At 34.0% G+C, this 13,560-nt stretch overlaps 1 protein-coding gene across 1 annotated transcript; it reads right to left on the reverse strand.

The window, feature by feature from the left end:
* Window positions 1-907: 907 nt before the first annotated feature.
* On the reverse strand, window positions 908-5,936 carry LOC145030880 (coatomer subunit delta-2-like). Its single transcript, XM_078979320.1, has 12 exons — window positions 5,809-5,936; window positions 5,650-5,717; window positions 5,467-5,506; window positions 4,586-4,809; window positions 4,247-4,489; window positions 3,962-4,157; window positions 3,585-3,889; window positions 2,159-2,351; window positions 1,913-2,066; window positions 1,744-1,806; window positions 1,550-1,646; window positions 908-1,167 (listed from the first exon to the last, which is right to left on the reverse strand). Exons 2-12 carry the CDS (start codon window positions 5,650-5,652, stop codon window positions 1,078-1,080), a joined length of 1,608 nt encoding a protein of 535 aa, XP_078835446.1. The 5' UTR covers window positions 5,653-5,717; window positions 5,809-5,936; the 3' UTR covers window positions 908-1,077.
* Between the last annotated feature and the right edge of the window lie 7,624 nt (window positions 5,937-13,560).

Here is a 13,560-nt window from a genome sequence, read left to right on the forward strand (position 1 = left end):
AAACTCATTATCTTGACAAAACTTCTGAACATGGTAAAACTTATGGCCACAATTATCTTAAACATTTTAAACTTTCAAACTAAGATCTTCAAGTATTTGTTTTTTTAACATCATATTAGATTAAATTAAGATGTTAAAAGATTACTTGATATCTCAAGTATTATATCTCAAGTATTATTGAATAAAAAATCGCAATGTTCAAAGTTTGAGTAAATTTGTTTATGCCTCATATATTTATATAAACAAGACTAATAAAGTACGACGTATTTATTTCATTAAAATTATTTTCAGATGCAATTAAAAAAAATTATATATTTAAGGTAATACCTAAATTACCCAAACTCAACCCTACCTGCATTACCCGAACTTAATTTGGGTCGGGTAACGTTTACTTTTTTTAATATGAAAAACCCGAATTACTCGAAACCCGAAAAAATTACCCGATTAACATCTCTACTTTGTGCACAAGCACAATGGTGTGGTGTTACAGTTAACTAATGATAAGGTACGGATTATCACATTATCACTCCTTGAAACATTATCTGATAGCATGAATACGTACCTCAAAATTTATTTCACATCATTTTTACATTTTGTGATCTATTACTTTGTTTCCAACGAAAACATATAAACACTTCTATCAAGATGGAACAATTTTCAATTTCTTGTGGATCTCGAACAAATGCTCATCTATATTTTAAACAGCATCTCGTCATCTAAAGAGTATGTTACACTTTATTCGGGATTGCGTTTAATGGTTGCGTCTAACTAATAATCTTATACCTACCATTCTACCAATCCTATGTAACTATACAAAACACAAAAAAAAAAATTATCGACTCAAATAAATGTTATCAACCACAAAGCATTACACTTTAAATCACGAAAACAACTTACTGGTCTGTCCTTTATCAAGCGATTATAATTCAAATTTTGAATAATGTCTGAAAATATAAAGACAATAATATTTTTTTTTAATGTCTGTGTAGACTAAAATCCCAAAGCCGAATGAAAAATTATATATGAAAATGAATTTTAATTGACAAATCGATTTGAATGTTAATAAAATAACTTCAATCAAACAACTTGGTAGCTCTCGGTTACCAATTGAGTCCTCTGTGAATACTTCGGTGGAGCTCCCCCTTTTAGCGGCACAATACTAGCCACCTGTAAATTATTCTTATTCAGTCTGTATACTGTGTACTAAAAAAAATTGCAATTTTTTGTGACACCTAAAAAGGTGGGACAAGGACTCGCTTTCAATCTCTCATTTGTGTAAAAGACGTAAATACCATCCTCATCCTAATCACTAAAAATAACTTTAGAAAGCTTGTCCAGTCCAGTTCAATCCCATGTAACAAACGCGGCACGCGTTTGTTGCACAGGACATGACTGAACTGAACTGGAGAAGCTTTCTAAGGTTATTTTTGATGATGAGGATGGGGAGGGTATTTACGTCTTTTACACAAATGAGAGATTGAAAGTGAGTCCTTGTCTTACCTTTTTTGGTGTCACAAAAATTTGCAATTTTTATATGTAGAAAGCGTACCTTCATGCTGCTGAAAGTACTTGTTGCAGAGAAGCGAACAGAAATTGGGAAGAAAACTGAGGTGTCAGCTGGTGGAACAACAAACTCCATTGACCCACTATAATTTTTTTTATATATAGTTAGCAAACTCGTGATTCTATAAATTAAAAAAATATATATTACAAAAAAAAAAAGGAAGAACATTGAAGACTTGCCTGCGGTTGGAGTTATCAATGAGAAGTATAGTCCACTCCAACATGGCATTTCTGGAATCAAACCTGCACATGGGGAAAAAAAAAAAAAAAAAGATCCATGTATAAGTGGTTTATTGTATTATAATAGAATATAATATAATAAAATTATATAAATAAGGAATTGTTTTACCTCCATTCTCCATCAACTTGTCTTACATTTGGGGCTTCTCTAAGAGCAGGAAGAGGGACAGAAATAACAACATTTTGTAAATCAAACATTGAAGAAGCTTCGTATTCAATGCTAACATACGTTTCATTTCCAGAAACAGAAGGCCAGCAGTTAACTGTTTAAATGTATATAAAAAGTTTTTATAAGTTTTTGGAATAGCATAGGGGTAAAGTGGTAATTTAGAGGTGATTGGGAGTGGGGACTTACTAGTCAACGGGACGGCTGACTCGTCTTTACTTTGCATTCTCCATTTGAGGAGACCGAGGCCATCACCAGATTGGCCAGCTGGAAATGGACGGTTGGGATCTTTGGATCCAAGAATGTTTTCATTGGAGAAGAGTTCTTTGTTGATGTTGGGATGTGTCTTGAATTTGATCTCTGGGTTGTTTGCACTTTCAATCTGCATGATTTTATATTTAATTTTAGAGTAAATTACTGAAATCGTCCCTATGGTTTGGTTAAAATTGCATGTTTGGTCCCTAATGTTTTTTTTGCACTCGGATCATCCCTGTGGTTTGATTTTGTTACGTTTTTCGTTTACATAAAGTTAGGGACCAAACGTGCAATTTTGAGCAAACCATAGGGACAAAAAACGCAATAAAATCAAACCATAGGGATGATCCGAGTGCAAAAAAAATTAAGGACTAAACGTGCAATTTTGACCAAACCATAGGGATGATTTCAGTAATTTAGTCTTAATTTTATAGTTTTTAGGGTATGTGGAATGGAATGGAATGGAATGAGTGATTACATTTGTTTGGTTGGAAGGAATGGAATGAATTTTGATGTGAATTGTTATATGACATAGTTTTAGATTATACTCTATACATTATCTAACTATAATTAATATGTTTATTTATAAAAGTTTAAAAGTAAAAAAAAATTAAAAAAAGAAAAAAAAAAAAAAAAAAGCTCAGTAGAGCCCAAATATAATTTTAATACAGAATACTTTTGTTAGTTGGTTTAGAAAATAAAATAGTGATTATCGTGAATTTTTTTTGATAAAATTGTGTTATTAAAAATTAAATACATAACACTGGGTTATATTGAAATTTTTCATTACGTATATAAAATTTAAACAAAATAAAAACCTCGTTAGAACCCAAATAAGATTTTAATTATGTTTAAAAACAAAATTGTAATTCAACTGAAACCCTGGAATGGAACTTTATAAAAACCTGTGTTGGTAAAAACTACATAAATGAAAATGGGTTATACTGTAATTTTTCATTCCATTCCATGAAAAATAAATAAAAATAAAGAAGTAAATATTTCCTGACTAAGAAACAAAAATTGACAATTTTGGGATAAATCATATTCCTTCAAGAATGGTCCATTCCATTCCATTATACAAAACAAAGAACTTTTCATATCAATGGAATGAACCATTCCTTTCCTTTGGCTTTCCTGATTCCATCATATGAAATGCAGGAATAGTGAATGTTTTGTCTATGCAAAAAAGACGTAAATGCCCTCCTCATAATAAAAAGAAAGGGGGTAAAGATAACAGAATGAGACCTGATTCCATCATATGAAATGCAGGAATAGTGAATGTTTTGTCTATGCAAAAAGACGTAAACGCCCTCCTGATAATAAAAAGAAAGGGAGTAAGTAAGGGTAAGAGTATGAGAACCTGAACATGGATAAATCCATCATCTTGATTAAGTATTTGGAGAGACAAAGTTCCCTGAACATCAAAATTACTAAGACCACCATCTCTCTTTAATGTGACATTGAGTTTCTCTTCAGCTGTAAAAGTGATTGGATCAGTAAGTGGTTGTGCAGCAGGTCTGGTTGGATTAGTACTGGGGCCCACATCTTCAACAATCATTTCCCCTTCAGCTTTCAGTGATTCCAAGAACTGGTTTGTTCTTTGTGATTTCCCTAGTTTCATTCCCATGCCTTTAGCTGGAGCAGCAACTGAAGCAGCTGGACGACCTAAAAGGGTAAAAAAGTAATTAACCAAAAACAAATTTTATATCTGATTGATTGATATGAAAAGTTGCAAACCTTTAGATTTGGTTGAGAAGGAGTCCACATCAGAGGTTAACCCAAATCCAGAAGAACCTCCAAATGTATTACCACTTGAAATGCCCATATCATTGCTAAAAGAATTATCCATTCTTCCAATTGAACCCATTGACCCCATTGAACTCATGGATTGAAGAGAAGAATAGCCACCCTTTTCCAGTTTGCCCCTCTCAATCTGCAAAAATAAGGTGAACTTGTTGTAGAGGAGATACAAAAGGAAGGGCAAAAAAGTCATAATCATTGACAGTTGACAGTTGACCTTACCTTGCTTTTATCGATCTCATTAGCTTTACGCTTCATAACATCTTTGGTTTCATTGATCTTGCTTTGCAATACCAATTTGTGCAATCTTTCTTCATGACTCTCCATCTCACAGTATTGCCTGACTTGAGCAACAGTGACATTTTCCTTGTGCCCAAGGGAAATGACTTCATCAAAAGCAAAAATCAGCTCAAATGCATGCTTGCAAATGCCTTCTTCATCTAAAGAGGCAGAAAACTCAGGGACCTATGCAGAGTTAAGGAAGATTTTGTAACCCTTTTAAACAAGATAGTAAGATTTTTACATGTAAAACCAAGAAGAAAACTATAACTAAAAGGATACAACTTTAGAGAGAAGCCTCAGTGTATCAAGATCCTCAAGAATATTGCTTTGCTTGTTTGTAACAAGCAGCAGATATATACCCTCCATTGGCTGGTATACATAGCGCACATTTTCAGTCTCAACATAAGTATGTTGTTTCCCACTTCCAATCAATTTAGGAAAAGCTGCAAGAAGTCCCTCAATTCTTATTCTAGACATGTCCACAAACTGCCTTGAAACAAGAGCTGTAGAAGGATTATATGATTATTAGTTAACAAAAACTGTACAGATTTGATGACACAAGCTACCCAATAGTTCCTATGTAGAACTATTCTTACTATATATAAACAAGAGGCTAAATAAAGCAATCAAAAGATTAACCAAAGTGAATCCTATTAGCAAAGGCTGTTCAGTATACTGCTTTCTCAGTGGGGGCATTATGTCTATTATGGCTCACACCTCATAGTAGATCCTCTCCAGTCTCCACACTATGTTGCACATTATAACAATGATCCCATCAAACTAAGATAAAAATGCCAAATGATAGGAATTACAAGACAGTTGAATAGTCTCTGATCTGGACCATAGGCATCGATATGGTATTAGATTAGCAAACGAGGCCAGATTCAGAGAAGCAAAGCTACGAAACTGAAAGTTCTGCAGTATTCATAAAACTTCAAAGCAGCTTCTATTAAAATGATATCGCTTAATTGAAGGAGGTTATCATAAGTGCACTCATTTAGAACATACAAGTGTAAAAACACTACTAAATCTACAAAACGTTCTTAGCTGGTTGTAAATTTTTCTTTCGAATGCAGAAAAACTACAGATTTGTATCACATCTGATCTTATTGTAGGATTTGAAACATAGAGAAAATGTCAAAATGAAATTAAGATATCACCTTTTCCAGATTTACTGGTGACGGATGCTGCTAGAACAACCTGTTATGAAAATTAAAAAAAGAGTTAGAAACCAAATCTACGCTCCAGAAATCAAGAGATCACAATTGACGCCGAAACTCCAATGCGATTTCAGATTTGAAGATGAAGATTAAAGGATTCAGATATGCAATGAGATTGATTACCATTATGACCAGAATTGGGATTCAACAACTACAGAACCAAATGCAAATGTTTGAACACGCCTACAGATCTAAATAAAACAGATCAAGGTGTTAGATCAATGTAATCGGAATAAGAAGGTGACGGATGTGGTAATGAGATCGCATAGGGTGAAAACGCACTTTCAGATGATTGCTCCGGCGAAGGAAAATAGCAGAGAACCTGTGAAAGGGTTATTCAGGTTTTCTGGTGAAGAGAAATTCACATCTTAAACAAGATGAGTTGATAATATTATATTAACACCCCCGAAGTTTTGACTAAATTCTACTTGCACACACAATTTTTTTAGCTCTACATTTAAACTTTTGTGAACTACAATAATCAATAGTAATAATATAATAGAAATATAAGAAAGTTTTTTTTTATTGCAAAATGAAATATAAAAGTAAGATGCTATAATACACAGAATAAATGGAAGTACATTGTTATATTTTGTGTTTTATGATGGAAGTTTACAAATTTTTGTTATAAAGACTTTAAACCATTTATCTTTCTATTTCTTGCAAGGGGTATATATTAGATGAATCAAAATATTATTTCGGTTTTTGTAATACTATTCCATTTAATAATGTTTTTATGCTTAATGAAGTAGGTGGTTCATATATATGTTTTTTTTTGTTTTTTAAAATGAAAAACCGGATCACAGTTCATTTTAATGATGTCCCATTTTATATTTCTGCATGGTTGTTGATTAGGGTTGGTTAGAATGTAATCATATTTGTGTACATATATTAGGGTTGGAATGGAATCATATAGTAGGGTTTGTTGGCTGCTAATTATGGTTTGAATGGAAACATGTGTATGATATAGTATGTTTGTATGAGTGAGAAAAATACGGTTGTATGCATGTATTGTATTGATTTATGATGTGATAGAATGGTTAAGTCAGTCATACAAATATAATTATATGAAGTTATATGACTGTATTGGATTGTATTAGACTAATATATTATGAGATGCAGAGTACGGTTAAGTAGTCATACTTGTAGGGTTCGAAATATATTGTGAGACATCGAAGTGTCTTTGGTTATGTCTAGTGTCGAAGTCTCTTTTAATGTATTCATTATATGTATTTCAAAAGGGCAGTTTAGATTTCGAAGCTTCAGTTTCTTAGCCCTTGTGTATTTTTTGTGCTTCTGTTAACTCCTATAAATAGGGGTAAGTATACGTATTAGAGTAAATTTTGTGAACTAGAAGAACACTTTACTCTTTCATATTGTATACTCTCTCAAAAGCAATAAAAGAGCCAAACAAATTATATTTACTTTTTGTGTTCTTAAATCAATTCATACTTTGATTTCATTCTTACACGCGGTTCATATGACTACATTTGGTATCAGAGCAGGATTCTCTCAGTTAATTTCTGATTTTCTCGTGTTTTCAAAAGTTTTTGAATCTCGTTTTCGATTCAAAAATATTCCACACTTTTGATACAGAAAATCTTTTTTGATTAACTGTTTTGATTTGATTCTGCATTTCGTTTGATAAATCAAGTGTTCGTTGTTTGTTTTCTAAAAGATTTGTTCATTAGATTCTTCTTTTTAAAGCTTTTCATCATTTTTGTTCATACATCAATGGCGAACTTCAACATGAACATGATGACTAGTTTCTCTCATCTTCTCGGTTCTTCAACCAACATTCTGATGTTGATTCCTAAATATTACGAGCAATGGGCTGATAGGATGGAATATTATCTCAATAGGATTGATGAAGATATGTGGTGTTGCATTACTGGTGGAAATCGTCCTGCAAATAGGCTATAACAAGTTGGAACTACTTGTTCTGATCCTGATGTTGGACTACAAACAGATAAACAAAAGGCAAATGACTAGAGATGTTTGAGAGAACTTTGCAGTGCTCTTCCACCGGTGGTTTACAATTACGTACGTGGTTGCAAGACAACAAAGGAGATCTGGGATACTTTGAAAGAGAAGTATCAGGGAAGTGAGAAGACTAGAAAAAGCTATGTGAAGCAATACTTACTCGAGTTAGGAGAATTCAAGCAGGAAAAGAATGAGACTATCGAACTCTATTATGATCGTCTTAACGAGTTGATTTTCAAATGCAGTCAATTGTTCTACTCTTGAGTACAATCTCACGTTCTTGATGGGTCTTCGAAAGGAGCGGAGAAACATCAGGTTAATGATCAAGACACAATAGAGCTTCGATTACTATTCGTTGGGAGATCTCTATAATGTTCTAAAGGCTCATGAAATTGAGATCAACAAAATAGCTGAAGAAGGCAAAATCAATTTAGGAGGTCCTCTTGCATTGGTTTCGAAGGTGTCAGGAAAAGAGTCTGAAGTCGAATCTATTGATGTTGATGGTTCTGGTGATGAAGGTTTTCTCATGAATTTGGAAGATGAAGTTGTGGCTTATTATTCAAACAACAAAGTTAAAAAGTTCTTTAAGAATCCATTCAATCCAAAGTTCAAAGGAAACAGTGATTTCAAAGGAAACTCGTCATCTGGGAATAATGTTAGAGAAGAGTTGAAGGTTGAGAAGAAATAGAGTAAGGTTACTAGTGAGAAGGTGGAGAAGAAATTAAGAGAAGATTTTGGTTTTGATTGTCACAACTGCAATGGTGTGAATCATATGGCGGTTGATTGCATGTTGAGGAAGAGAGAGGAGAAGAGGGATAAAGTGAAGGATGAAGCCTATTATGTCGAAAGGTTGGAGGAAGTGGGAGCAAGAACAAAGGAAATGTCGCTTGTAGCAAAGGGAAGTGGTGATGGGGATGGTACCTATCAAATCTGGTCATCTGGATCAGATGATGAAGAGATGAGAAACCCCACACACGGAGAAATGTATGCAAGGTATGAAGAGGGAAGTTAGGATGAAGAGAAAGTGACTGGAAAAAGTTTCGTTTCTACTGGAGTACACAAGTCTCCAATGACTTCGAATGTACGTTCTCCTCTTGAATCCTTTAATATTCCTTTTAGTTCGTATGATATTGTTTTGCTTGACTTCGATGATACTATTACATATGTTAATGAATTGCTTATCTCTATTAGTAGTGATGCTGAAAAATCGAAATATTTACTGCTAGAAACACAAAAACGATTGGAGTCGAAGAGGAATAGAATAGACAATCTTGAGTTGCAACTGAATAATGTTACCATTGATAGGGATAATGTAAGAACTGATAATTGTATTTTGATGAAACAACATAACATCTATTATAATTCAGCTAAGAGATTGTATGCTCAACTAACAGATTTACATCATTCCTCTAACATTAGTAAGGAACAACATAGGAAGCTATTGCCTTTTTTGGTCTTGGAAAGGGAGAAAATAGATTCGACCTCCTATGATTGTGAGAAAAAGATTTCTGAATTTGACAAAGTCCCAAGTGATTAATATGCATATGGTGTTGTTAATATAGATGAATGTTTGGATGCTAATGATTTGGTTCATATTGTGAATGAGACCTCGACCAAAAACAAACAAATATAGATTTTGGTAAAGACTGAAAATTCAACATCTGACTCTCAACATAATTTTGCTGATTTCAAAGATAATTCTGACAATATCAATGAAATTGAGGAGGAAGAAGTTGTTGATTGTTCTTAGTTATCTATCATTAATGTGACTTCGATGGCTAAGGGTAAAGAAATTTGTAATGATTCAATGATAAAGGTTAACACTGACCAACCCTCAACATAGAAAGTTCATGACTATGATTGTGTGATTGTCGAAGATAGTTAAACTGATAGTGATAATGATGAAGAAGACATTCCAATCGAAACAACTATTCCCAGAGTTGTTGTTGATCAAGTTTATGAGGAAACAGAGAAATTTGAAAAAGTGATGAAGGAAAACGGTTCTCATTATCTTGAATCAAACTCAGTTGTTTTTCTATGTCACACCCCAAAACCGATAACGGCGGAATACGTTTTGGGGTGGTTGACGTAGTGTACAGTATCATCACATTTGTATAATAGTAAAAGCAAGAAACATACAACCATTTCATTTACATAGTAAGTGTATTTACAAGTGTGTTTTGTAATGTTTGACAAACACCAAAAGTAAACAAAAATAAGAGATGGGTATTGCATACTCCATCTTCTCCAAAAATGTTGCAGTTGTACCTGTCTATCTTTGACCTGAAGATACAAGTTATTTTGAAAAGAATATCAGCATAAAGCTGGTGAGTTCATAAGAGTTTAATGTGAGTACTTGTATAAAAAGCATTAGAATCATTAGTATGAAAACTGAAGTTTGTAATCATAAGTAGTGGTAAAACCTAGAAAATCCTGTATTTCCCAGAACTGTATAGTAAATGAAAATCTTTACGAAATATGTTGTTTCTATCTTTGAAAGCCATTTATCATAGAAGTGTAATAGTGACTCACCATTAAGTAAGGCAATATAGTGAGTTATTCTTGGAGTACATAATAGTGGTGCAACATCCTTTAGTATTAGATACTTATTTACTTCGGGATATTACTTCATCTTTCTTTTAGTATTTTAGTGCGGTTATAGTGTCTTTCTTGTATGTTACCAATAGTGTGAGTAATAGCGGACCCTCATGACCTTCCCAGTCATGCATAGTGTGGTAGAGTAAAGGCATCCTTGGGCCTGAGCGGCTCGGACTGAAGTTATCAGTCGGGATGTAATAGCGTCTGCCCCGTATAGATCTATACATATAGTGTCGTCTTCCTATCGGAAAATTTCGGGCGTAGTGTGTAGCGTATAGAGTATCTCGTAGTGGATTAATGAATTATCTCATGATTAGTACATTCTCTTGTATTATAGTGTAGTAGTCTTTTGTATAACTTGTATTGTATTCTCTTATTAGTGTATTGCTTCATAATAGGGAGAATTATAGTAGTGTAGAGTAGTAGTTGAAACAAGGAATAGAGTCCTTAACTATACCTATTATAGTTAAATTAGTGTGTGTGGTTCTAATCCGGTTAGTGATTTAGGCATCTAATGAAATAAGAAGTACTCGTAATCCGTACTAATATACGAGATATATAACTAAGAAATCAATGACAGTCGGACGGATAACCACTACCCTAAGCCCACAATCAAACAAGAAACAAGAAATAAGGCGAGCTATCGGTCCTAAGTCCTTCAAGTCTTACTTATATAAATATATTAGTATGGTTACATTCTTATAAGGAGTTTTATTAAACAAAAGTGTTGTACGAAAGAAACATTTAAAACTTGTTTGTTAATCCAAGATAGTTTTGAAAACAATTGATTTATTTATAAAGCATAGTGATAAATCACATGTGATTTGAACTATTGGTTGTGAATCACATGTGATTAATTTTGTAATCTGAAAAGTAGTCTTGTATAACTTTTCATAAACATGTATATTCAACTTGTATCTCCCCCCTAAAACGTATAAAACATTTGAAAGGTTCATTTAAGGGGTACGAACTCACCTGAAATCGCGGAAATCGGGTGAATCGGGTAAAAGTGTCGATTGAGCGTTTGGTACCAAATAACCACTTGTGCACCTCCTAGGACCCTAATGTCATATGAAATATGTATTTTACAAGAAGTTAATCATCTTATGCTTTTCATTATAGTATTTGGACATTCTAGTATCGTTTTCGGGGGTTTAAGGCATAGAAAGGGTTCCCGGGAGTGGTATAAGGTCATGAATGATTTACGGGAGGGTCCATGAGCTCACTCCCTTGGAGTTTATGGCCCAAAGACCATCCTTTGGGAGTTTACGGCCGTAAGCCCCCTAGGCTTGGCCGTAAACTCTTGTGACACTCCAAAATGTATGATTAGGGCCTTATTTCACCTCCTTAATTTAATGGTATGTGTCTTGGACTAATAGGGAGGGATTAAACATCATAAATTGTGACATTTTTGGGGAGTTTACGGCCAAGACTTGTTCTTGGGCCGTAAACTCAAATAAATCCTTCAAGATGTATGTTTTAATGGTACAACATGGTCTCATACACCTTAGATAAATCCTAGAAGGCCCTATAGTGAGTTTTGGGACAATTTGGCATGCACTTTTGGGGAGTTTACGGCCCAAGAACATCCTTGGCCGTAAACTCTTCATTTTGTATCCAAATGTGAAGTTAAATGGTACAACACACTTCCAAAGGCCTTAGCTAAATTCCTTACAAGCACTAGAGTAGTTTAGGGACTTGTTTGACACAAATTTTTGGGTGTTTACGGCCCAAGCTTAAGCTAGGCCATAAACTCTTCATTTTGCCCTCAAATGGAGTTGTTTGATGCATTTAAGTGTTCCTTGGAGGCAAGTCCAATTTACCAAACATCTTAGAAGAGTTTTTGGGGCTTTAAACATAGATTTATGGGGTCTTTGAGGTGTTTACGGCCTAAGCACAAGCTTAGGCCGTAAACTCCTTTTTACATGTCAAATCCTTGTGTTTTAGTGTCCAAACTCTTCTAGATACACGCCTTAATTAGTATACTAGCCTAAAATAAGGAAAAACTTGATCTTTGGCATGATTTTGGGGGTTTACGGCCTAAGGAGCTTCTTAGGCCGTAAACTCCTTTATGGTCCTTGAAATCTATGATTTTGGCCCCTAAATTCAATGAAGCATGACTAGATTAAGATAGAGGATGAGTACTTACGTTTGAAAGTCGGAAATTAGCGGATTCGGGGCCGGTTTCGAGTCTAGAGAGAGAAAGTAGAGAGAGAAAGTGGGTGTGTGGTAAAGGAGTATTCAAATGTTGTGCACACCCATTTCATATGTGTCGGGTATCGCACTCGATACACGGCTACCCGATGTTTAAAGTTAACTGGGTTAAAACTTTTTACCCGGGTGAAGTGGTTGAAAAAGTAATACAACTCTATTAGGTTAAACGAGGTTAACACGTACGAGTTATATTGCTTATGATGATATTAAGAGATGCATATAATTAGATATTCGGATACTGACGATTCCAAATATTACATAAAATAACGTATGTTGACGCATTCCGTTAGTGAAAATTAGGGTTTATAACGGCAATATATTTGGGGTTATCACATTCTAAATTTCAAATGCACCGATGATGTGGTGTTTCCCAATCAGGTGTTTGTTACTACAGGCAATGGAGACAAAGTGAATACCGAGATCAACAAAATTGTTGTTGAAGATAACAAAGGAGTTTCGAAAGAAGGGTTTTTCTCAAACCAAAGCAAGGTTGAAAACACTCTTAACAAGAACTCATCTACTTTTCAAAGGCAAAAACCAAAAAGAACTTGAGAAGTTAAGACAGAAAAATCAAATGATGACAAACAATCAAATGAATCGGTTTCTCAAAATCAAAAGACAAAAACACAAATTTTCAATGAAAAAATTCAAAAGGTTTCAAAAGAAGAAGGCATTTCGATGTCAAAAGCTCGATACAAGGTGTATTGGAAAAATAAAAAGTCTTTTAAGAAATCAAAGAATATTGCACAAAAATTGTCTGATCAAAGAACGACTGAAAAAGTTCAAACTTGTGACAACCTGAAATTTTCCATTCTAATCAAACCATTTCAATCCAATAGAAGTAGAGTAGTTACAGTGAAAGTTCAGACTTAGAATATAAGTTTGGCAGTTTCAGGGTTTTACACCTAAAGAGATATTAGGAGAGTGGTTGCACTAGGGTTTTGTGCAACACTGTTATTCCATTACTCTAGGACATTAGGGTTCGTTCCGGGAATAAAAATATTTTCTGCCAAAAATCTCAAGACTATAAATAGAATTCTGAACCAAATTGGTTCATTAGTTGAATTCCAATTAGAGAAAAGCCAAATTCTCTCTCACGGATCTTCGAGTTTTTATCCCAAATTGTGAGTAACTCTTTCTAGTAGTGTTAGAAAGCTTTAAATGTGTTCATAACATAGATTACATAGCTAAATCATCCGATTTAGGAGTTTACTTCCCAAGGTGTTCTTGAGCGGTAAA

The sequence above is a fragment of the Lactuca saligna genome, chromosome 2, assembly GCF_052625555.1.
Source record: "Lactuca saligna cultivar CGN05327 chromosome 2, ASM5262555v1, whole genome shotgun sequence".
NCBI lineage: Eukaryota > Viridiplantae > Streptophyta > Magnoliopsida > Asterales > Asteraceae > Lactuca > Lactuca saligna.

Excerpts from the sequence above, each read along its gene's own strand:
- LOC145030880 (XM_078979320.1), bottom strand. Across the intron at positions 3,890-3,961 it reads CTTCTCAACCAAATCTAAAG|GTCGTCCAGCTGCTTCAGTT; the intron begins GTTTGCAACTTT and ends TTACCCTTTTAG. Across the intron at positions 1,168-1,549 it reads GTACTTTCAGCAGCATGAAG|GTGGCTAGTATTGTGCCGCT; the intron begins GTACGCTTTCTA and ends AATAATTTACAG.